The sequence below is a fragment of the Malurus melanocephalus genome, unplaced genomic scaffold, assembly GCF_030028575.1.
Source record: "Malurus melanocephalus ecotype Western Australia unplaced genomic scaffold, MMel_1.1 scaffold_14, whole genome shotgun sequence".
NCBI lineage: Eukaryota > Metazoa > Chordata > Aves > Passeriformes > Maluridae > Malurus > Malurus melanocephalus.
Genome location: NW_026623246.1, coordinates 842,979 through 867,959, shown reverse-complemented (window position 1 = coordinate 867,959; position 24,981 = coordinate 842,979). Strand labels below are relative to the sequence as shown.

At 40.5% G+C, this 24,981-nt stretch overlaps 1 protein-coding gene across 1 annotated transcript in view; it reads left to right on the top strand.

Annotated features, from left to right (window-relative positions):
* Window positions 1-22,705, top strand: part of RSU1 (Ras suppressor protein 1) — a 102,156-nt gene extending 79,451 nt beyond the window's left edge. Inside the window, exon 9 of the mRNA XM_057383317.1 lies at window positions 21,915-22,705. Coding sequence (XP_057239300.1) covers window positions 21,915-22,017 — 103 coding nt within the window. The 3' untranslated portion in view covers window positions 22,018-22,705. The remainder of the gene's footprint in view (window positions 1-21,914) is intronic.
* The last annotated feature ends 2,276 nt before the right edge of the window (window positions 22,706-24,981 follow it).

The window sequence follows — 24,981 nt, the reverse complement described above, 5'->3', positions numbered from 1 at the left end:
AAAAAAAAAAAGGGTAAAAGAGGTACTTGAGCTCTTGAAAACAAGTATTGGTTTGTAGCACGGCTGATGCTTGATATAAGGTCASTTATTATGAAAATACATGGATTTGGTATGAAACTCTTCAAAAAAAATATATTTGACTGTTTATATATAGATAAAGAGAGAAATACTGCTTTAAAACTAGAGCTTGTGAGCATCTATTTGTTTATGTATTGCTGCAATGAAATGTGAAACACTTGTTCCCAGGTTTTAAGCTGGTCATCTGCATGAATTGCAGTGCTGCTGTAAATATTTCTCAACATGGACAGGTAGATGCTGCTGGAAAAACCAGAACAAATTCTTAAGTTGCCAGTATTGTCACAAAGTCTCCCTGCAGAATGAAGTTGTTTGACAAAGTGTTTCCCTGGTGATTTGGCTGCAGATGAAAATGTCTTCTGCAATAAAATTCTGTGCTCAGGTCTCAGTTCTCTGTGCTCATCAATCAGCAAATGACATATCAAGGATTTTTTTTTGCTGTATTAGTTAATATGGTGGGGAAAATATGTGAGGCATTGATACTCCTATTTTCATACACAGGGTTTTTTTCACCCTTAAATACACATTATTTTTAAATATATATATTTTGTTGTCTAGAGCTTCCTTTAGTAATCAGTAGTGCTGCAAAAGAACTAATAAAAAACTATTTTTTATGTACTCAGATTTTCTAGCCTGAAGATAATGCCTCCTCTCTGAAAATCACTGTCAATCACAGGAAAGAGAGAGCTGGGGGAAGGGTGGAGAGCTGTACATTTAGTGACAGCATTTCTGCCCTCAGTGCACTGTCCTTTGTGGGTTAATATATTAATGTTTTGCCAATAAATGGCATTTTGTAGAATTTTTGTGGCTCTGTGTGWTGTAAACACAGTTTTGTTGGGGATAATCATGTTCTGCATCTGCTGATACTTTCATARGGTATCATTAATGGCTTTAGAAAGTTCAATTACATGGCTGCAAAGAAATAAATCACCTTATAGTTTAATTAYCTCTAATATAACAGCAGCAAATATCTCCTGGGAAGCTGCCTCCTGTGTTACTAAATGACTGTCAATGATGGATCTGCTTTGCTTAAAGGATGCTCTATTAGGGAGATTGTTTCACAGTATTTTATGGTACATCTGTTGCTGCCACAACTAAATTTTATAAAGGAATTTAAAATATGACAGATGTCAGTAATAACTTTTATTTCATGCCTGCTTTTTAAGGAAAAAAAWGAAACTTACTGCAATTCCCATAAAGATTTATATTAAATATTTCACRGGAAATCCTTTTTAAATACTTCTAAAATATTTCTTTAAACGATTATATGGGATCCAGGAAAATAAAATGCATTTTAGCAGATCCCCTCTGTGCAGTGTACGCCCATCTGCTGTGAAAAATATTAAGAAGAGACCTTCATTTTCCTACTTAAGTGTCTCAAAACAGAATTACTCCTCTTCAGATACAACCACCAGAGAGGCAAAAAAGGAGCACAGATGGAAAGATGAGTATCCTATATATAAAAAAGAAGTGATAAAAGGATGAGAAACAAGAAAAGGAAGAAGAAAGCATAAAAGTGGTACAGGAGGAAGACCGCTAAAAAGACAAAGGCTGACGAGCTGGAAAGAGAAAAGAAATGGGAAGAGCTGAAATCCAGCACAGGGAAGATAAATGAGAAGGATTGGCTGATTAGGCAAATGGGAAGAGATTGGAGGAAGTGCAATAGCAGAAAAAATGGAGGATTCAGTAAAAGCAGAAATCAAGCACACAGTCAAAGGGTAGGATGTAAGACAATATTGCCTGCCTTTTCCTCCCATTACCAATCATTAGATGGGAGACCAGTACAATGGACAAATGTCAGAAGTGCATCCAACTTGTGTTTTCTTGCTTGTCATCTTCTTAGGACTCTGGGTTTCCTTTTTGTGATTTTGTGGTTCACCATGTTTGCTTTGGGTCAGCTACACCTCCTTTAATACCATTACATTGCTAAACTCAGTGGCTGCTTTGAATTATTTGAATCACATTATTTTAGGATCACAGCTTGAAGTAACAGGCTTTAAAATTATTCTGAGCCATTTTGTATCATCTCTTCCTCTTGCTTCTAGAAAAGTGCAGGTTTTAGTACATCCCCTYCCCTCTTTTAATCCAGTAATTAGAAAATGCTTTGTCTTGATAGCTCAGGTGTATAAGGGTGTGCAGCCTTCAGTGTAAATACATTAGTGGTGCATAATCTCAAGCATCTCCCTGTCCCTAGGGTGGTGAGGTGGCTCCAGAAGAGGTACAGAGCTCCCAGGATTTAGATGCTGACCAAGATTCATGAGTATGTGCAGGGATGTGATGTGGCCCAGCCTTTTATTTGCTGGCTAACAAAGGTTAGCCAGAACGGCAGAATAAAAGAGCAAGGCTTTTTGAGTGATAAAGCCCCAGTACGCTTTTGCTTTTCAGACAAGAGCGGACCAGGGAGTGTGCACTGCCCTTTTCTTTGGGCAATTTCTTTACAGCAGGGGTTCACACTTGTTAACACTTTACAGGGTAATAGGTAGGTTGTTAACTAATGGGTGTTTTCAGCCTCTAAGTTGTAGGCCATAACAAGAAGAATACACTCTATTTCAAAGGGTGTTCTTTTAAAGGAAAAAAAAAATTTTGCTGAATTCAGGAGGTGGGAGTTAGGCAGCACTTAATGTATTGAATGCCGTGAGAGAAAATTTGAGCATAAGGTACGGAGAGATGTAGGTTGGGTTTGGATGAACACATTTGTGTGTGGAAAATTATATACTGTCTCAACGAAAATTACTTTTTCCTTCTGAAAGAAAATCTTTTCTTCCATGTACTGGGAGAAGTTACAGATCTCCCGTTAGCATGTGTAGTTTTTTCCCCCATACACATAAACAGAAGTACTATTAAACTAATTTTTGCAAAAATAATGTAATTCCTTCAAAGAAATTTCTTTCTTTCTTCAAACTGTGTTTATTTTATGTGTTGATTATTTTTTCTTAAAGCTGTGAACTCCCAGCATGTTCTTCATTGTTCTGGCAGGAATAAGAAGTACACTACAGATATATCCTTGTCTTACTAAAAAAAAAATCCAAATTAGTGAAAAAATGTTCAGAAAGGCTCTGAGAATATCTGATTGAAAGTTACCAGTACCAAAATAATGCCTTGAGAATACAGCAAAAGAATAAGTAAGAACAGAATCCAGTTAAATGAAATCTCGATTCTCCCAGGCCAAGTACAGAATGAGTGTAAAGTGAGGAATAATAACATAATCACAGCCTATTTAAACAAAATAGCAGATAAGGAAGATGTATCCTGGAAAAAATGTAGRTCAAAGGTAAGTCCTGCTCTTTTGTGCTTGCCTCCCTGTTTTTATTTTGGCRATCTACAGCTCATCTTCAATGCTTTAACTTAGCAGGGATAGCTTTTAAAAGGGAAAGCTCTTATAAGAACCAGGATTTTCAAGAGAAGGTCTGCAGTCTGCCTCCGATGATAGACAACATGTGTGGTTTTGATTTTGGCTCTTCTACTTAGTCTGGAGTGGCACCTCATTTGGGGCAGCCGTGATGGGTTTGTGACACGGAACCATGGAACTGTGTCAGAGATGTGGGGACATCAGCAGGGAGTAAAACCCTGGTTTTAGAAACATTGTACAGGTGAAAGAGGCAATTCTTCAAACATCTGAGATGAATGAGTGCAGAGTGAGCCCTGAGCTGGCTCGTGCTGTTTGCAGGATGCTGGGTGTTGCCATAGAGACCAAGAAAGGGGGAACAGAGGAGTTTTGAAGAGAATATCAGCTGGGGCTTTAGTAATGCTAACTTAGCATGTGATGTCTGCCAAAGAGCCCTGCTGGGGCGACAGGCAATAATGTGTCAGAGCTAGAGAAACATCAAGGTCACCTGGCATCTGCTAAGAATGACTGAAGTCATGTCTTGGACATGTGAGAAGGTGGCAGAAATAAACTCAACTTGTGTTCACATGTGCAGGTCATTTCCAAGTTATCTGTAGGCACATTTCCTGACAGGATAATTGYTTCTGGTTCCTGTCCCATTCCTGAAAATATTTTGCTTACTCCTAACAGTGACTGCCATGGAGATAATTGCCAGATCCTTTGTGTCTTGAGATCGCCACCCACACATCCCAGAGGCTACACGGCCTCTCCTGCTCTGGCTGCCTAGTTCTCTTGGCAAATAAAAAAAAATGCAGCCTGACCTTTTCTTTGTGCTTTAGCAGTCATTTTGTGCTCTCTATAGATTTTTCTGTTGATTCAGAGAAAATGTGGAGTTAACATTGTTGGTCTGTGTTAGTGGAACAGATTTAGGAAGGCGGGCTACCTGCATGGCTGTCTTCACTAGGGTCCTGTGTCTGAGCTCTTGGATYTTTAGAGACAGATGCTGATGATACTCGTAGGCAGCTGGCTGGACCTAGCACTTATCCCTCGAGACTGGGAACCCACCCACTCTTCAGGGAGCTGCAGATTTCTCACAAAATTGTTTGGGCCAACTGTTGTGTACAGAGCCAGGTGACTTCTCTCTTCAAGCAGATAGTTTTAGCTGTGTTGTGTCTATACCTTATAGTAAGTCACTGACCAAGATTTGCACTAAAAGACTCATTTTTGCTTTAATAAGAATTACTGTCTTCTACTAAATACATGAAACCTATTAAGTGGGTACAGTACTAAAGATGTCGAGTGAATTAATCATATGCAGGAAGGAGAGTCAGGACAGAGTTCATCTCTACAGCATGGAATCAGAATCTGGACAAGACTAAGAACTGCTCAAGATCAAGATATATGACTGCTCTGATACAAAGTAAATAGCATTTTTAAAATTAATGTCCTCAGTATTGGCTGTGTTAATACTTCCCTTTTGCAACATTTATTTTTTCATTAATGGAGCTAATGTGACTGAGAGATGGATGTGAAGAAATGACAAGCACCATGTATGTTTTAATGGGGAATGGTCTGCAGTGTGTACTCATGGTGACTGCTTTCTCCTGAGGTAATGGTACTGAAAATCAGAATAAGGAGAACACTATTTGGGGGGGTATGCTCCTTGCATCAGTCAAGAACTCCCCCTGTTCTTCTATACCATAAGGGCTTCATGAATTTACATGGTCTGCATGATCATGTATTCCTTCATTCTTTCCATGCTCCCTTTCTTTGCTGAAATGAGAATTGCCTGCATTTTTCTTACAACATACCAGGTTTGTCTTCTTTTGYCAGGGTCAGTTGCTTTTCCATACATGAAGCTTTGTGTATCTCTTAGCCCTGTTTTGACCTCATAGCTCTTCCTTCCTCTCTTCCATCCTTCCCCTAGCTTGGTCTTTCTCCCTGAGGCAATTTTGAGTGTCATCATTCCTAAACTGTACTGCAAGTCCTGCAAGGATATGGAAGAAAGGAGGGTTCTTTGCCAGATTTGTTAACTCTGGCAAAGAAAGTGGCATCYATTCCATGGCTCTTGGTCTACAGTCCATTACCTTCAGACCTGCATGGCTGAAACGGCTGCATCTGCTAACCACTGCAAGAGGTCACAAACTCATGCGTAGATGTACTTTTTCCGTCTCATTTTCTTGTTTTCATCAAAATGAATATGACATTTTCCATTGCGTAGGACATTCCCTGAAATGTTGGAATTTGTCAAAAAAATCATCTTGTGATAGACAAAAGCATGAAGAAATGCTACTTGTCCAACAATCGTAACATCCAGGGGTGAAAACTACGCTGCTGTACTCAGAGGTCACYGGTCTTTAAGCACAGTTGTTTCTCTGGGCTAAATCAGCTTTCTTACAAAACTGTTCTACAGACCTGTCTGATAARTCCTGGGCAAGAAATTGGGCTGCCCATTATTCTGTGGGTCTCTGTCCCGTAGTTCTCATTCCTCATCTCTCTTTATGTCAGCATTGCATGGCTTGTGGGCTTTGAGTGACAATGAAGTTTTCTCCACTGCACATATGCACAATCCCTGTGCAGTTTCACCTTCCAGTTCCCACCATCTGATTTATGGGGGGGAGTTTTGAGTTAAAAAAATGGATTGATATATCTTCTTTCTTTTTCCTTTTTTCCTCTGGTTAGGGTTTCCCTTGCCTCCACCATATTAAATCTGCTAATCAAAGAGCTGCATAGGCACATTAACTTGCTGACCTGAGAGAAAGCATGCACCCCAGAACAAAAACAGGGTAACTAGAGCAGGRTAGCTACAGTGCTGGAAAGTGGTCTGAGCAAACTGTGCCATGAGCAGTAAACTAGGCAGAGAAGTGAAACTGGTATACCTTTGGTCACTGAGGTTTAATTATATTTATTTTGAATTTGCAGTTTGGTTTTGGATTTGTGACTTTCATTCTGTTTTGGTTGTGGGGTTTTTTAGGTTTTTTTTATGGAAGGATGCCTGTGCTTTTTGATAGGAAACTAATAAAACAGAAAAGGGGAATTTTTTTGAATAGAAGGAAATACAAGTGGTTCTGAAATTTGTTTCTTTTACATTTCAGTGTAAAGCATGTCAAAAAGACTTTTAGTTGGGAAGTTGACATGAAGCATAAAAAACCACTTGAGTGTACTCGTATTTAAGTTTTGAATTAAGTATTTGTCATTAATCCAAAAATAGGTTATATTTATTTCAGTTTGGAGTTCAGTCCTGTTCCAGTTTACTTGCTGTGATAAAACCTGCAGTCCATTGAAGCCCAAAGAGATTCATAGAGAGCAGTTGTTCACTATAGTATCATTTCTCAAAGATAAGTTACACAGCAGTAAAGACAAGGTCATAAACTTTATTGTATTGCTTTAGTAGCAGTGCTTTAAGTACCACTGGGAAGGCAAATTCAACACTAAGGCCTTCCCCAAAGTTTATTAAGCTGTCCTAGAAGCTGCCAGTGTCTTTTTTTTTTCCTGTTTTGGGCATTTTTCTAAGCTCAGTAGTGGGAGAGGRAAGAAGAGGATGGTCTTTTTTTCTTGGTCTTTGGTTAATCTTTCTGACTTTCTGCTTCCACTAGCATGGAAAAGAATCATACTATAAGAAGAAAACTATACTCTCTTTACTTGATTGACTCAAACACATACAGCTTTTTATAGGCTCGCCATTTTTCTTCAATAGCATGCATCTTTGTCATAGTTTAAAAACTATCTAGAAATAGTACAGTTACAGTTCTTAAAATTATGTGTGGCTATGAGCAATATGTACCATCCACATTTTCCATATGTTGAGACTCTTCTAATTCTATGTGTATAGTAAAAATTATAAGGGGCAAACAGTAAATTGAGTGGAGCTTAATTGAATACTGAAAAAAAAAAATCAGGATCAAAGGACTTTACATTTGTATTCAAAAGAATTTTGGGACGAAATATTTTTAAAGCCCTTAYGTGGTAATCCTGAGATATTAGTTCTTTCTGGCCCTTGCAAGCTGTACAAAAGCAATGTTGGCACCAGAATATTTGTGTGTGTTTGTCTTTAATTGATTAATTTTTTTTGTTAAGAGTTTCAGGAGATCTTTAAGCAGGTCTCATTTTTGCTAGGTTTCGTTCTAAGTAGAATGTAGGAATATTGAACTACTGCTGATGTARTTGATGTTGCAGTCTCTTCAGAGATGTAGTTCAAGCTGCAAGTTACAAGATGAAAGACTCAAAGAAGGATAAGAGGAAGAGTTCATGTTTTCACTGCCTATGCAGGTATATCTTTTACAACACAAGTGCAGTTTTCCTGTAAAATCCAAGGCACAGCTTTATTTTTTTTTTTTTGGCCACGGTATCTCTGGGTGATTTGAGACCTAAGGAACTGCCTAGCTACATCATGGTAAATGYAGCTTTGTCCCTGTGAAGGTGTTACAGAGAGGCAGCAAACAAACGTAAAAGTCTCATTTTGGCAGCAAGATATRACCAGGTAGAGCTGATACCTGGTCTTTAAGTTATTTTTTTTAACTTCCATTGCCTTTAGATAAATCCTAACAGRTGAACATCAGGAAATCAAGAGCCATTTCAAGAATGCAAGCACAGTCATGGTGAAAGGGTCCAGATGTTTCCCCTGTATGGGAGTAACAGTGTGGATCTTGAACCTCATTAATCCCTTTTCTGAGCCCTAGAGCATGTGCTAATCAAAGGGGGCCTGTCTGGAAACACCATTAGAAAGCAACTTGTCCACTGTGCAGTTGTTCAACTGAGGGTGCATCTTTTCTGCATCTGAAAACATCTGTTGGTCAGCTTGTTTCGCTGAGCAGTGAACTGATGGTAGCTGGATGCTTCAGTGGAAATACAGCTCTGATGAGCACTGGAAAATACATTACCTGAGACTGAGGGAAGCAAGCCATCTTCTGTGTATGCACTCATTTTGGCACCAAGCAGCTTTCTGACTTTTAGGGACTCATGTTTAAGCTACATGAGCATCTCTCTACTGATGCTGCTCATTTTGATTGTCATAATAGAACAGAAAAAAGCAGATGAAARTACAGTGCCAAATTCTCCAGGGCCTGAGTATCTGCATACAACTGTTGTGTCTAGGCAAAGTTGGTATTTATAAGGGCTCTGGAGTGCTGAAGAAATGAGGCATGCTATGAGGGAGAAGATGTTTTAGGCTTTAAAGAGGGATTGATTTGTGGTTATTATTGCTGCCTTTGATCTGCCAACAGGGATCTGAAACTAATCCACCAGAGCAGCACAAGTCTGATATATAAAGCCAGATGGAGATGCCAGAATAGGTTATGCCTGCTGTCTTTGACTCTGCCTTATCATGAAGTGATAAAATGGGTAGTACAAAGCAAAGCAGGCAACGGATGGGAGTGTGTGCACTGCAGGAATGTTGCCAGCTGTGTGAAGTGATTGCCAGTTGTTAAAGCCATTGCAGGATCAATTAGCCATTTGCAGCATTARCCTGTCCTGGAGGGAGGCTGAGGCACCCGACCGCGCAGAGCCCTTGGGTGCCATACAGCCCTGAACATCTCTGGGTGCTTCCATGCTAAATTGAGGGAGTAGTAAATGCAGAGTCCCTGTATTTCACAAGTAAAACTGCAGGTATGTATGGCCATAGAAGTAAAAAACAGTGTTTACATAAGGACTTTTACTTTATACCCATGCCATACTTTTACCCCAGCTGTATCAGAGTGAATCTCCTTCTAAAAGGTGCTGTAAGCAGTGAATATCATCTAGCTGCTGAAATGTTGGTCGAATTTTATCACTTCTGATTTYATTTTGTTTAGAAATTAGGGCAATTTGGAGCTTAGTATAGCTATTAATTCTATRTAGATCTCATCATCATCTGAGTCAGCAAGCTCGTTGCATAAGAAGAGCTTTATATAGATGTTGGATCAATTGGCAGTAAGTTGTCAATAAATGTGTCTCCTAGACACGGTAATTGACAGGTTAATGAAGTGCATTCTCAGTGACAGCTGTTGACAAATCTTTTGTCACTTTGCTTTTCCCWGTCCTGTCTCATAAATCTGCTCCATATTGCAAGTTTGGGGAATGATGGGATGGTTTCGAATCACAGAATCACAAAGGTTGCAAAAGACCTTTGAGATCATTGAGTCCAACCATGAGCACYGCACTTCTAGTCTACCATTAAACTATGCCTTTGAGCATCAGATCTACATGTATTTTGAATACTTCCAGAGGTGGTGATTCCACTAATTCCCTGGGCAATCTGTTCTAARGCTTGACTTCCCTTTCAGTGTAGAAATTTCTCCTAATATCCAATCTAATACAGTATTTTTCACAAGTAAGGGGTTGTCTGTTTGCTTGCCTGTTTCCTAGCATAGGCTGGGATTTGGAAAGCATATTTGTAGCCTGTTGGTTGAGAAGCCAGAAAGAAACAAGAAAACCATGTTTGCCCTGCCTACAATGTGTTTTCCAACATGTTTCAAAGAAGATGCAAAGTAGATGACCTGCAGTTTGTCCACCGAGATTGAAGCATTGGGTTTCACTCCCTGTTGTTTCACTCTCTGCTTTTGTTGCTGCTGTGGCACTTAGTGCAAGTGTTTTCAACTCCATGTTCCTTTTCCTCTTGCCCAGAAGCAGGTGGAATCACTGGTTTATTTTACATCATGCGTGAAGGCTCCCGTGGGTGCCTTTTGCAAATATCTGATGAGTAAACTAGTTCTTGTCCTTTTAAATAAAAGTTCCATATTTGTTCCTCTAGCTCATGAGCATTCGTAAGCACCAACCATTTAGGATAAGTGCTGCCTACCTACAGCAAAAGGATGTTGAGCAAAACCAGATCAGTATGCATAATCCCACCTTCTTTGCAAGAGAAACTATTTTGGTCAATACATGCATTAAGAAGTCACAGAGTGACTCATTGGCCTTAGCTATTACTAGCCCTCGATGACAAAGCGTAATTTTCACTCCACTGTTCATAGCCAGCCTAGATGTTGCTCATATGTTGTTGTACATAGTTTGGGGTTTGTGAGCCGCACTGCAACTGCGAATTTGCCTTTTTGCTTGCATGGATAATTAACCTTAAAGGTCARACCTTGAACCCAATGAAATCAGAAGCAAAACTTGTATTGATCTTGTCGAAATCAAAATCAGGCTGATGCTATATTGCCATTTTGTCTTGGCAGACATTGGGGGTGAAGAAAGCCTTTCAAAAGGCTTTATGTTGTTCACACTGTGGGCTCTGAAAGACAGTGAAAGCAACTTGGAAGTCGTGCGGATTGGATGATATCAGAAACGTCTGGTGTCAATGTTACTATTTTTTCCAGAGGGTTGGTCAGCTTCTGGCTTAGCAAGAGGGAAGGAAGACAGTGTAAAAATCTGCCATAGATAGGAATTCTKCAAGAGATGAGGATTTACATAGCAAGGAGACTTTTTATCTCACCCACTTCATGTAGCAGTATGGAACACACATCTACACTGCTGTTTAGAAAGCGTGACTATTTCACAGTTTGTTTCTGGTGAAGATGAAGGGAAGCCCAACCCTTTRCTCAAGGTGTTAATGGCATGAAAAAATACTATGTGATTTTGCTGTTGTTTCAGAAACGCCTCCAACTGTTGGGAAGTTTGTTTCACAGAGCAGAGCTGTAAGAAAGAGGACAAACTAAAAAAGCAGTGGTAAACATTCAAACAAATGTTAGTGTCTTGTGTTACTCAGGAGCTGGTTCGGTTTGCTGATTGCTCAGTTTCAGTGTGGTCTGAGTAATGAAGAGCTGACTAGTGAGCCTAATTTGGGGTAATTCCCTGAGTACTTTGAAGCCTAACAAAGCTGGAAAAACTCTAATGAAAAATAATGGAAAGGTAGCTGGGGGCTTAACTTATGATCTCTGCTCATTACAGTAAGCGACATTCTCATTGTAGTGTTGCCATAAAGATTATTGGCTGCCACATAGCATAGGTCCCTCCTGAAAAGATTCTGGAACAGCTTTGCTGGCACAGTAAAAKCCATGGAAAATCACCAAAGATTTGCTTAAAACCCAGTGATTGTTTGCCAAATACTAAGGTTGTGATGCTTTGTTCAAAACTGGCTGGAAAATTAGGTGAATAGTCTGTATCATTTTTGTATATGGCTTTCTGAGTGCCCATCTTTGGTCTTCCATAGTAAAGTTATATAACTGGAAACCCATTATATTGATATTTTTTGYTTCCATATAGAACTACTCAGTCTTTGGCTTTCAGTATTTTACCATTTTAGCATATATGATGACAATGAATTTGAAATTGACTTTGAATCACCTTTCTTTTTTGCATGGTTGTTGATCTGTCACTGTGCAATTTACCGGGTGTGTGTGAGAYTGACATAATTGGAATGTTTATGCCCATGCTGGCCTGGGAATAGTTAAAAGGCTTGTGTTTGTGAACTGGAAAGACCTGCATTGACCTGTTAAGCTATGTTCAAAAGTTCAGTCCAAGAACAACATTTTTGGAAGGTGTCTCTATCATGAGTTAAAGTCAACTCATGTGTCTGAGGGAAATTGGAATGTCTCAGATGTGTAGCACTGCAGATGTGGTCCTTTGTGTCAAAGAGTGATATTTTCATTGCAGTTGTTGSCATAAAGTGAAGTGAGTTTCCTCCATTCTTCACCTTCGTCCTGGTAGTGCTTTTGAGCAGCTAAATCCAGTGTCCTGGAGGTACCAAGTTAATTCCTTCACTGATGGCACTGAACAACTGCTCCAAATTCCTGTTCCCTTGTCCTGTCAGTAGCAAGGCTAACCACAGATTCAGAACATGAATATACACATAGCCAGCCTTGGGCACATTGGCATGGTGGGAGGACAGATGAACACATAAACACAGAGAGGACAAACAACATCCAGACTGCATTCCTCAATATGTTTCCCTACAATGCTCAGGGAAAACCCTGTGCCAAGGATCCCTCTTGATACCTGGCTCCCCAATCTTGATACCAGGCCCTCAGACCCAGTCTTAACAGTCTGCATCCCCTCAGTCTTTTGGGGGGCTGACCCTAGAGTCCCTTTGTCTCTCCAATACCTGGGACTCTGTCCATCCTGTTGACCAGATGATCTATTTTGAACTTTGCTGATGGGACATGCATGCATGCTGTCGAAACAGAGGGCACASTCACACAGAAAACATCTAGAAACAGGGTTTAGGCAGGACAGAGTAAAGGTAATTTGGCACAGAGTTCTACCAAAGAAGTGTTCTGACCTCCTCCTYCTTTCACACTATTAACCTCATTTATTCCCTGCCTGATCCTCTCCTTTTCCCTGCACTTGGTCTCTGCCGTCATCCTTGGTCATTCACTTCCACTCTCTTTGTCTTTATAATCCTTAAATATCTTGTTCAATCCCAAKGCTCTGTCTAAGTGTCCCACAGTAAATCCTGTGCCCCCTTTATACRGTGGTCCCCAGAGTTTCTTGTATTGGGTCAGGCAAGTGGTTGTGTGACAGGATTGGGACTTTTTSCTTTCCCTGTGAGGGTCTCAGAGGTGGTGATTCAGAGGGGTTAGTTTGGTTGAGTTCCCCACCTTGTCACTGTGTCCCTCATCACTGTCCAGTCCTTAGGTTTATTTTAAGGAGCTGTTGGGAGAGCTGRCCCTGCAGCCAGTTGGGATAGCAGAGGCCGACACCCTGGGAGAGGAGTGTGAGCCAGCCCAGCAGAGCAGRGCAGCTGTATAAACCCTGTGTATGGGGAATTGCAGTCTCCTGAATGTTCTCCATGCTACTGCCAGTGAAACTGGTCATCCTCAGTGTGCAGCAGAGCAGGCTCGGATTAACTCCGACACTTCAATTTTGCTTTAAAAAAAAAAAAAAAAAAAAAAGGAAGAAAAAAGAAAAGATGAGGCTCTCTGTATCAGTATTTCCCCAGAGTCCCTTCTATACATTTTATTGGTACACTTTGTCTAGTTACTGGAAAAGAAATACATACCTGCCAGACACAGAATAACTTAAAGAAAGTTCCTTGGCTTGCACGTAGCTATTTTTGCCCTCTGTTTTCCTTTTTTTAAATGTTAATTAGGTGCACAACAAAATGCATGTAATAAATCAATAATAAAGATTATGTAAGGGCATTTATCTGAGCAGCAGTGTAGCATTCAGAAAGGAAAGTGAGCCCTGTTTTACTGAAACCCAAAGGAGTCCATGCAGACAACAACATTAAAATAACATAAGATTGAAGAATACTGTGCTCAGCTGTCTCCAGGAGGGTGTCTGTGCTGCATGCCAGTGTGTTTTCTGTACTGTGTTTGCTGCCTGTCCAGGGTTCGTTTGGGATCAGGCAGATGTCCTTGAATGTTGTCCCAGCAACATGGTTTGGGGAAATGGAACAACTGTTGATTAACTGCATGCTCACAAATTACAGATACATAAAAATAAGGGTTGTGATACAGATGACTTCAGTAAACAGAACACACTTCTTTCTCACTTGAGTAATCTTCTTCCTTCTTGCATTTTACACTGCCGCTCCCTGTGCTGGTGTCTGCCAGGGAAGCTGAGCATGGTCATGCAGATCTTCTGGCTCCTAAGTGCTTTTGATGAATTAGATGTAGGATGCCATTTGTTCTAGTGGATACCTCAGCCCTCAGTGTTCAAGCTGATGCCTGTATCTGGCACTAAATTGTTTCTTCTGGTCCTAGGCAGGAAATTATAATTTGAGCTATGTAAACAAGTACAAAAATATCCACTGCAATCTGTGGGAATTCTTACCCTTCAGTTTCTGGCCTGTGCAGTTTTTTCATGCCTGAGGTAGATTCAGGGACTGATCTGCACTTGTAGGCTGAACAACTCTTTGCATCATGCGAAGGGGAGCATGAGAAGGGAGATCATGCCTCCTGAATGTGCTTGAAGATCTGAGTACCAAGTGAGAAATTCTTCACAATCAAAGTAGTCTGATAGGACTATCCACATGCAGAAACGAATTGTTCTCTCCCTGGTCCTCTCAGGCTGCTGTTTCATTATACTGGGCTAGCTGGGCGTTGTTTTATCAGCATAATAGATTCTGTAGATGATATCTTAATTCCTGTTTGTCTCTGTTTTGAAAGAAGCATAAGCATGCCCTCTSCTATCCATCTTCGTGACAGTTCCATGGAGGCCTCCCTTGTGTATCTCTCTGGATTTGTAGCACAGMTGAGATTTTCAGTGCTGTGTTCCCTGCGTATTGAGATAGGTCTGACTTCCAGAAACTAGATGCTGGTGTTCCTTGTGCTTTCAAAATTATCTCTGCCAAAAGCCAGAGATCTTACAAGGTCTTTCAGATTGGGTATGCAAGGTCATTAGCCAGCTTTGCAAATCTTGGCCTGTACATTTTTCTTTTGAAAAAGTCTTTTTTTTTTTTGCTAGGCTTCTGTGAGCTTCCAACTGTGCTTCCCTAACAAGTCTCACATTTAAAGTACTTGCTTCAAAMGGCTGCTAGCCTCAGAGAATATAAGGAGAAGGCTTTCTTCTATTACTGTGTATTAATTAAAGAAATACCTAACACCTACTTGGAATTCCTTTATGGAAAAGAAAATTAGTTCCCCATAACCTGCAAAATGGTGAGTTAAAAGAAGCAAGGATTAAATTAACCATTTTAAGAGTGGATGTGCCTGGCAGAATTAAAATTATCCATCAATTGCCAGCCCTATAGGAGAGCAAGTGTTATAAATCATGGTTAGCTCAAATCTCCCTTCATGGACATGTTTTCCCCAAGGTGTCTCCTTATGCATCCACTGGACTGTGTTCCCTTTACAGCTGCCGTGTTTGGGCTGGGCTGATAACAGGGAGCTCCTGAGCTGAGGCCAGAGGTCCCTCTGGTCAAGGCTTGTCTCTGACAGTAACCTGTGGAGACAGAGGGTGAATAATGTGGTACAAAAAGGTTGAGTCTTCCTTTTCTTCAGGTATCTAGAGCAGGAAATGTAAGGGAATAGACTGGGGTGAASGGATCCAGCAGAAGGGAGCCCTGTGGAAAACCAAATAGTGAAGTGGCCAGTAGGAGACACGTGGGATTTGTTTTGGAGGGTGCACATACTACATGGTTTCTGAAACAGTGARCTCCAGAAAGTTTTGGCAGAATACTTTTTTTTGCTTGTTGAGATTTGGAGTGTTTTTAGGCAGGAATTCTGAGTAAGTCAACTTTGGACTGCRTGACTCAGCAGAGTCTCTAATGTAGGGTAGCTAACAGCTTGTGAGAGTGCAGAGTGGGAACATAGAGGGAGTGGCTGGGTGGACTCCATCTAGAGTTTTAAAATAGCTAAACATGAGTGTCTGCGTGTCAGCTAGCTACCCACTGTCCCCTGTAGCTGGTAAAACTCTTTAACAGAGCACTGCAACTAAGTGCCTCACGGCAGACACTTGTACTTGATCACCCAAAAAGCACTTTAYTCCACTGGCTTCATTAGCCAGACCTCCACTGACTGGGAGACATGGGCTTGGTTACCTAACTCACCACCTGTACTGAAKCCTCTTTTTCTTATCTAATTTGTACTCCAAAAAATGAAACTAGCACAAAGAAAAAGAGCTAATCCAAGATGGGAAGAGATGATCAGTTCCCTTAACAAGTGCCTTTGGGGGTGAAGACCCAAAAAAGCATTTGAGGGTATTAGGGATTTCTGGTGATGTAGAAAGTCTCTTTGAAAGGTGAAATGCAGACTAAGAGGGGATTCGCAAGAATGGTGATGAGCAAAGTCTGTAGGCACATTGGGTTATGAAGATAACTATGGCAGATGGAAGGAAGAGAAAAATAACACAGGTTGTTACACTTGGGAGTGTCTCAGGGCTGGGCTCTGGCATGTGGAGATTGSGGGCAGTCTGAAGCATTAGGCATCCCAGAGTGTCAGTGGGCTGTAGGGGAAGGCAAACTGTTAATAGACCTAAAAATAGTGGAGCAGTTTCACAGCACRTTTGAGAGCTGCAGGTTCAGTGCAGCATGTGGCATTGCCAGCATATGCCCCCTTCATCCAGTGCTGCCTCCATTGTGGAGTAAGAGGAGAGAACTGCTGCACAGACAGGGACATCCCAAAGCTGAGGGGTTTTGAAGAAACTTGCAAGAGCTTCAGATAATGAGTATCACTGACATTGCTGCCATTTGCTCTCAGAGCACTTGAAAACAAAGGGCAAAAAATTAACTGAAAAATTTGTGTCTGTTTTTCCTTACTAAGAATCCTAAAGCTGCAGTTTGCCATTTGTAAGGAAAACAGATACTAGTTTCATTTACCCATACAGGGTTCCTCTTCATTGGGACCATCTGACTCTGTCACAAAGATTAAAAACATTATTGGTAAATTACCAAAATAATTCAATATTTGCATAGTAATTTTAACCTCCACTGTTTTCTCTTGCTGGTACTGACTAACTGAAATTAAATCTCACTATCTGTCTCTTTCCTGGGAGAGAGAATATGTGGTCTGAAGGGATGACATGTTAGCAGCTCCCACAGGAGAAAAGGTCAGTCCCAGTCACTCAGAGGGGGGTACCAGAGCAGCAATTAGCTACACAAAAACTGCTGTGGCAARAGCACCTTGCTGTAAGTGCTTGTGAACTGTAACTAACACAGGGTAGCCGGCATGTGTCATTCATGCAAGCACTTCTGTCAGCTTTGGATTTCTAGTGAGACCACYACTGATTCAGATTTCCCCTCTCCTGCTTCAGCAGCTGGGGAGTGAGATCGTCCTGCTGATGTTTCTGTGAATACCCACTTCTGAAGCTTCATCTGAGAACTAAATATGTGCCTGATCRTGAGCTCCAGCTTTTGAAAAATCGAGCAGATCTGGAATGTTTCACTCTTGTTTCCCTGATTATGGTACATAGCTGGAAGTAGCATCTCTCCAGGACCATGTTCAACTGTGTGGTCCTTTTTATGCTGCTTATTCACCCTGTAGGTCTGTTACAGACAGAAAGTGAGACCAGTGTGTTTCCCATGGCTCGGTCTTGACATACTCTTTCAAAATGCTTAAACTCAAAAAAATCAATGTGTGCATCAAACTCTTTGCACTAGTTCCCTAACTTACACAAATTCTCTCTTATCTCTGGGAGCACGTAGCTCTTGGCTAGTGAGCATTTTGCTGTACAAGAGAGAAAAATTGGAGGCAGTCATGCTGGATTTGTTTTTGAAGGTGACTCTTTTGACCTTTATGAATTTTATGAATTTTAACTATAGTTCTAGTTTTAAATTCAGAGATTTTGGTAGCAAGACCCTATGTTTTCCAGTTACACGATTCCATGTCTGATATCATGTTGTAAATTGCAACATTTAGCAATTTGTGGTTTAATTTAGAAGGATCACCTACCTTCCTAAATGCTTAAGTAATGTGGCAAGCTGTGGTTATTGATTCYCTCTGAATTTATTCCAAGAAAGCTGTATTCACTCTCTCCTCTTGGGAATGCCTCTCCTGAACTGCATGCTTGCTAGTGACAGCTTAGACCCCTGATACATAACCAGAGACCTTGCCTAATATCCTTGCAAATACTTAGGGAATTTTTATTAAGTAGAAGCATCATTAAAGTAGACAGAATGATGAAGTTTAATGAGCATCTTTCTCACTTGATGTTGTTAGTTTTGCTGCTGCAGCAGCCATGCTGCTCTCATTTGTTACTTCCAGTGGGGCAGGTGGAGAATGCAGGAAGATTTTGTTTATGTTTACATCTGCATAAAAAGAAACATTTATGTTCATGAAAGATACTTTAAAAATATATACAAGGAAAGAAGGCAACTGGGAGTCTCTGAGGGCTTTCTGCACTTTCAGTCTTGCATGTAATCTCCCCTTTCATTTTAACGTGATGAGAAGGCTGCCTGCAATACTGYAGCTGCTAAGTCTACAAAGGTTCTGCAGTTTCTGAGCTGTGGTTACAATAACCAGCTTCTGACTGTTGTTGCAAACTGCAAACATCTCAAATATTTGTTTGCACTCCAGGTTTTGTTCTTCAGCAGAGGTTTTGGCCTTCAAGCTGTGTGTAGTGTCCTGCTCAGAGCCGTAGCAGCCCTGTGAACAGGTGATGTTTCAAAATATCAAGTGGGAAGGCACTGCTGTGAATACATTATTAGCATTTATCTCACAAATCTGCCTTGAAACCGTGGCCACAATCTACGTCAAAATTCTTTTGTGTGTTTATGGAGACAATCTGCCTCGGCTAAGGGTCTAGTCATACAAACAGCTATGTCAAGGTGCCATCCTCTAGCACATTACCATCCGTCAGCTGAGAGCAGAACTGTCTGTGTGCGTGTCTTCAGCTGACCTCTGCTGCCAAGGATGATGTGCAAGTGTCTCTGCCTAACACATCTGACTCTGTGCAAAGCAAGAGCATGTACATAGTTTGTACAGCTTGGCTACAGCTATTTCTGTGTCTGTGTCTTTCCAGTAAGTACTGCAGTTATTAAAGACTRTATGCAAACTTCATATCTGTTACAGCTAAAGGGTTGTAGATTCTTRGGGAATTCAAATAGTTGCTTCTCTGTGCAGATAAGCTCCGTTAGTTTTTTTCTTTTGCCTTTTTTTTCCTGTGGCTTTTGTTCCCCTTGGGAGCCATAAAAGTGGTGTCTGTTGTTGTACCAGAAGTTCGTTGAAAATTTTGAATTCTCTTTTCCCTGGTGTAACAGAAGGCAAATTCTGTCCCAGAGGCAWTATCACAGTCATTATTGTATTTAARTGTTGTTGTGACWCCATATGTCTMCTCATATTTGATGTATGTAAACAGAAGAGAGAGACYCTGTGTGTGAAGGTTTGTATAATCTAAATACATCTGATCCTTGCCCTCTGCATAGCAGACCACATGAGAGATTGTAAAGCACTCATCTTCAGCTGGGACAGCAATGTGCCTTGAAACTTCCTCTTATTTTGCCAGGGAAACCTAAGTAGAAATATTTGATTTTCTTATTTCAAACTCGGTAATTGCTTGCTGGGTGAAACTTCAGTGCACATGCTGATAGAAGAGGTTGGACATGAGAATAAGTAAAAGGAATGTGAACGTGCTGTAGATGCCTTCAACTCATGTACGTCTGTTTCTACTAATGTAGTATTTGCATAGGTCACAAGAAGTTGCTCRAGCACCAACAGCACTGAATATCATAAGGAGCAAATACAAAAAAATACCAAAAATWCTAGCAGGTCAGTTGGTATTTTTACTGCTTAACACACACAGTGGGTGCTGAACCTCATTTCGCAGTCAAAGCATTGCCCAAGAAGACTTTACCAGAACCCTGAAGTTAATTCAAAATTGTCAATATTCAGGTTTTCTGCATTTTGAAAGCAACTGTGTTGTCAGTAGAATTCCTTCTGAGGAATTCTGAGCTCTGCCACTCCACAAACTGGAACATTTGCCCTGAGAAGGGAGGAAATGAGAGGCAGAATGAATGCCAAAGGGATCACTTGAGAGGGAACTGATGTAAAGTTTCCAAAGCAAAAAGGGAGAGCCTAAACCAACCTGATCAAAAGGAGGGTATGTTACAAGTGAGAACACTAAAGCTATTTCAGTCCTCTTTAAGCTGGCACTAACAGGGCAAAGGATCTGTGGGGCAGCAGGATGTGGAACTTGGAGCAGTGACAGGGGACTTCTGTTCCTAWCCATGAAGGATTTGTGTGGTCAGATACAGTGGATCAGTGGATTCTCTGTTAATTCAGTGCCTAAAGTCCCAAATATGGACTTGAAAAGCGCCAAAAACCAGCTTGAATGTGAATTTAGGATTTACCGAACTAGTGCTAACTGCTAAGAATTACAAAATTACTGATGACAGTGGTCCAAATGCTGCACTGCATATTGTTCAGAATAAGATGATGCATATTCCCTGACCTTTCCCATCCTGGGTCAGTTTCTGATGGGACAATCTCCTTGAATGTCACTTCTGTGCTCTTTTACGGTGATAGCATTTCATGATACTGAACCATCTCCATTCTCCATGAGACTGTCCCTCTCAACTCACTTAACACCTTCCAAAACAGGACAGTTATTTAGGATGTTATTTGATTAATACAYATACTGTGTACTTGGATAAAATACAGCCTTGTGCTGCTGGAGCTCTATCTTATGAAATAAAAGTATGTGTATTGTAGCTAATATGAAGCATGTAGTTACCATAGAGGGTCAGGGCTCTCTGCATTCATCAGGAAATGGCATCTGATCCCTTGTTGACATTGCTGATGGCACACATAAAATTTCAGTAGGGTGAAGTAATATCATAGTTTACAGTCGTATTTTCCTTGAGCAAGGCTGTTTTGGCAAGAGTACACCTTGACAGCAGCATGCTTAGCAGCATGATGTAAAACTTCAGCTGCTGAAAAGGTGAAAGCGAGCACTGCCTCTCCACCCCACCCTACAAGAAGCTCTAATCCCATTCCCCGGTCCAGGAAACCCACAGCTGAAGTATCTTCCATATACAGCAGCACAAAATTAAGGGCAGGTGGTAGCTTCTAACCTTCTGACATAGTTAGAATAGTAAATAATAGAATAAAGTGACAGAATCACAAAGATTGGAAAAGACCTCCATAATGAYGTGTAATGGTTACTTGGGAAGACAAACATCCTCACTCCAAACATCCCTCCTTCCTTCTTTCCCTGTCTTTATATGATGAGCATGATGTGGTATGGCTGGGGTCAAATGTCCTTGCTGCATCTCTCCCAGCAACTTGTGCGCTCCCAGCCCTCTGACTATTGGAGTGAGGAGAAGAAAAGGCCTTGGCTCTGTGCAAGCACTGCTTAGCAATAACTAAAACATCCCTGCATTATCAAACCTGTTTTCAGTGCAAAATCCAAACCATAGCCTCGTACCAGCTACTTTGAAGAAAATTACCTCAACCAAAACCTACAGAATGCATCTTCATAAAGCACTTTATGTCCGTAAGGGAAGTTTGGGCTGTGTTTATTTTGGGTAGGTTTTTAATTTAGTTTAATCAGGATTACTCATGAATTATCTATTAATTACTATGTGATATTTAGCAAGATCCTCTCAGCCATGTAGTCTATTTAGCTTCACAGTGAATGCTAGCCATCTTAATTGTAGGATACTTTGTCAACATTTAATCAGTGGTACTTACTAATGTGGCATTGATGTGTTGGTCGCTGTCCCAGTGCCATCAATCATGTGTGAGCAGCAAAGGCGGCTGTGACACCATTGCTCTCTGTCACATTATCAAGCCCTTGGGTTTTCTGGTTAGGGATGATGCTCACTTTGCTCTAAGCAGGCACTCTATCTCTCCAGTTCAACCCAATTTTTGTCATTGTCTACTTGAATACACATCCTTGCAGCCTTCCGAGCCTTAATCCCATAACTGCAGAATAAAGGTTGCTAGTTTCTGAAGGCAAAACTGATTGCTCCTTCACTGCTCCAAAGGTCTGCTCTTCCCTGATGTTACTCCCCTGAAAAGTCACGAAAAACCAAATGTTAATGACTGCAGCTTGAGGTCTCACAGAAAATTCAGTGTGTTGAGACAAAATAAAGACCTTATATATATATATATATATATATATATATTTCTAGTAACTAGATGCATTGTTTAATATGCTGCAGGATTAAAGTCTGTGTTTAATGGTTGTGTCACAATTCTTTTTTCTCATTTCCTTACAGTCTTTATGGGAGACACATGCAGGCAAACCCTGAGCCTCCAAAGAAGAACAATGACAAGTCAAAGAAAATCAGCCGTAAACCTCTGGCAGCCAAGAACAAATAAGTGCCTGGCTTCTGCCTCTGTTTTTGTATCTTTAACATTGCTTTTGCTTGTGCCTATAATATTTCTACACATCTCCTGTTACTTATAAGAAAGCGGGGACTAGAATTAAATGCAATTTACTATGTATAATGCTTTAGAAGATACTGCTAGAGGGAAACAAAATTACATATTCTCCTAATTATGGTCACATTTATGTAGCCATTTAATACATCACTGTCAAACATATTTTAGCTTTTCTATTTATATGTATATTAATGTCCTGTCTTCACATGTGTCACATCCTGTTGATATCAGGGAGTTTGCACCTATATTATACAATATTAAATTTCATATGATATTCCAAGTGATTTTAATAAAGCTCTTCATTTGTATTGTTGCTTAGTTTCTTCAATAGGACTTCTGAATAGGAAATTCCTTKAGGAATGTATGTGTCCAGTTTCCTGTAATGTGTTGATTTCTTCTGTAGGAATGTGGTAGCATTTTATCTGATACAACTTAGTTAAAATGCAAAGCATTCTCTTCWAGGAGTGAGAAATTTTAATCAGTTTCTTTTTCTTTTTATATGTTGCTGTGTACTGCTCTTTTTGCCTTGAAGGTTATTTTGAAATCAAGGAGTAGGGAAGGGGAGAGAAGAAAGAAAAAAAATTGTCTTTGTAAAGAGCTGCCAATTGCCAGCCTCAGTTTGGGGAAGAAAACTTTGTCATTTGAAGAAACTGGTACTTCTGCCAATTTTTCAAGTGTTTTTTTTTCTTTAGGCRGAAAACCCAAATAATGTGTTTAATCTCTGCTGAAGTGCTTGTATTGAAGAGTTACTCCAAATGGCTTTTGAAAATGCCACAGGTTCTATATTTATCTGTACAAAGCTGGCACCACAACCAAGCTCAGAAACTGCAAATGGTTTAACAGCTCAAATAGGTTCAGATTATGCCAATGGGGAAGGAAAACCTAAAATGTACACTGTTTTCCAAACAATTTTATTGTTAGGAGAGCAAAAGCTAACAARGGAACTCAAGAACAAGAGCAGAAATTCATGCCTGGATTGCTCATGTYAAGACCTTCCTGCCCTTGATTTCCAGTTTAATTAATTCCATACCCGAACAACCCATTCCCGAGTGTCGGCTGCCATCCCATCCGGACAGCAAGCTGGGAAGCATGCCCAGACTGCCAAGACAGGCCTGWTGTGTTCAGTGGGAGAAGAAAAGGTTTTAAATATCTCATGCTAGAAGTGATACCTTCTGCAAAAGCTGTTTTGTATCTGAAGATTCTGTTATCAGCACCAGCCTCTTGAGCGCATTTAGGATTACCCCAGCATTGAAGTAACATGGTCGCCTTAGTCCTGGAATAAATGTATTGACATATATTTTGCAACAGATTTTTTTGAATTGGCAAGCAGGGCTAGGAAGTTGGCATCAAGCTTTAGACACACTTCGAGTGGTCTTCAGTACTTCAGAAGAATGAGGCAGTCTTGGTAGGCAGATGGAGAACAGTAAAAATGGTAGACTTGTCAGGAACAGTCAATTCTATCTGTTGAAAGCTCTGCAGAGGGTTTTCCAGACCTCTTAAGTGATCTGCCTAGGGAACAGGTCCAACTGAAACAGGCCCATGAAGGTGCTAGCTTGGATGCATGTTAAGAATTCACAGCRAAAACTGTGTCCCATCTGGAATGCAGACAAATCAAATGCGGTTGTAGGCATTAACACGTGAGGGGGCCTAATGACAACAATAATCGTGCTACAGAAAGTCCTGAAGAAATGTCAATAAAATGTCAGAAGATCCCCAAACTACTATTGCAAATTCTTTTTGGAACAAAATAAATAGCAAGGGCATGTGCATCAGGAAGGGSTGAAGAGGCTCTGGATTGTTCCCTGGCACTGAACGCGGCCCCAGCCCATGAGTGTGGCACTTCCTCATGACTGTGCCACTGCTATCCTGACAGATGCCTACAGCTGTGGCCAGACATCTGCTTTGTGATCTGGAGACATTCTAAATACAGTCACTTCCAGCTGAATGGAAATCTCCCTGGGTACCCTCAGACACCGCTTTCTGTGAGTAGGATGGCAATAAAGCTTTCCTTTGGTTTGAACAGAAATCCATCCTCAGCTGAAGGCTCAGGTGGTGTCTGAGACTGTGTCCATCACCTGCTCTGTGTMCGGGGGTTTAGACAAAAAGAAGCTGCTACAGGGCTGCAAGTGTTTAAAAGCATGGAGCAGTGTCTCTAATGTAAAATTAAAAGCTTGTTGGGGAAGGCCTGATGATGTTTTTGGTGGGAAGCTACAGCACTGCTTTAAAATAAGCTTATGGTTTTCAAGCATTAGTCAGACTTTCATTAACTGCAGTTGCAAATTCTGAAAATGCCTAAAGAGTCATGCAAGCTCTCCTCTGCAAGATTGCAAAGTATTGATTGGAGCATTCCTGTGTGTTCATATCAAAAAAATCCACCCAACCTTCCCACTTCTTCCCTCATGAAGGAGGAAGAAACACAGTTTTGACAAGCAAAAGCAGGAATGAAGGGCCTGGGGAAGAGTAAGTGAAAGGCATAAAGATGAGAATGATAAAAGAAATCCTAAAGGGGGAGGTATTATACTAAAGATGGTGGCAGATGGGAGGGGAAGAAGTTTCTTGAAAAGAAAGATGAAAAAAATAAGATAATGATCTCAGAAGATGATGAAAAACTGAAATGCATAAAGCTTTACAAACAGAAAACAAAATAGGTTGTAAAGGAATGCTCTTCAGAGGTGCAGGGCAGAATAAAAGACAAGGAAAAGAAAAGCAAACTATCTGGGATGTAATGTGCTAAGGTTTTAGTATTTCTAAAAATGTACCAGCATCTTAGGGCAAACTACTCAACGGTTTTAATGTGAATATGATGATTTTATGTATCTGTTCTCTAAGGTCATTGCTTTTTTAATATTTAAAAACAATGTTATATTTTACTGGGTCACATTTTTTTCCCTGTTGTATTTC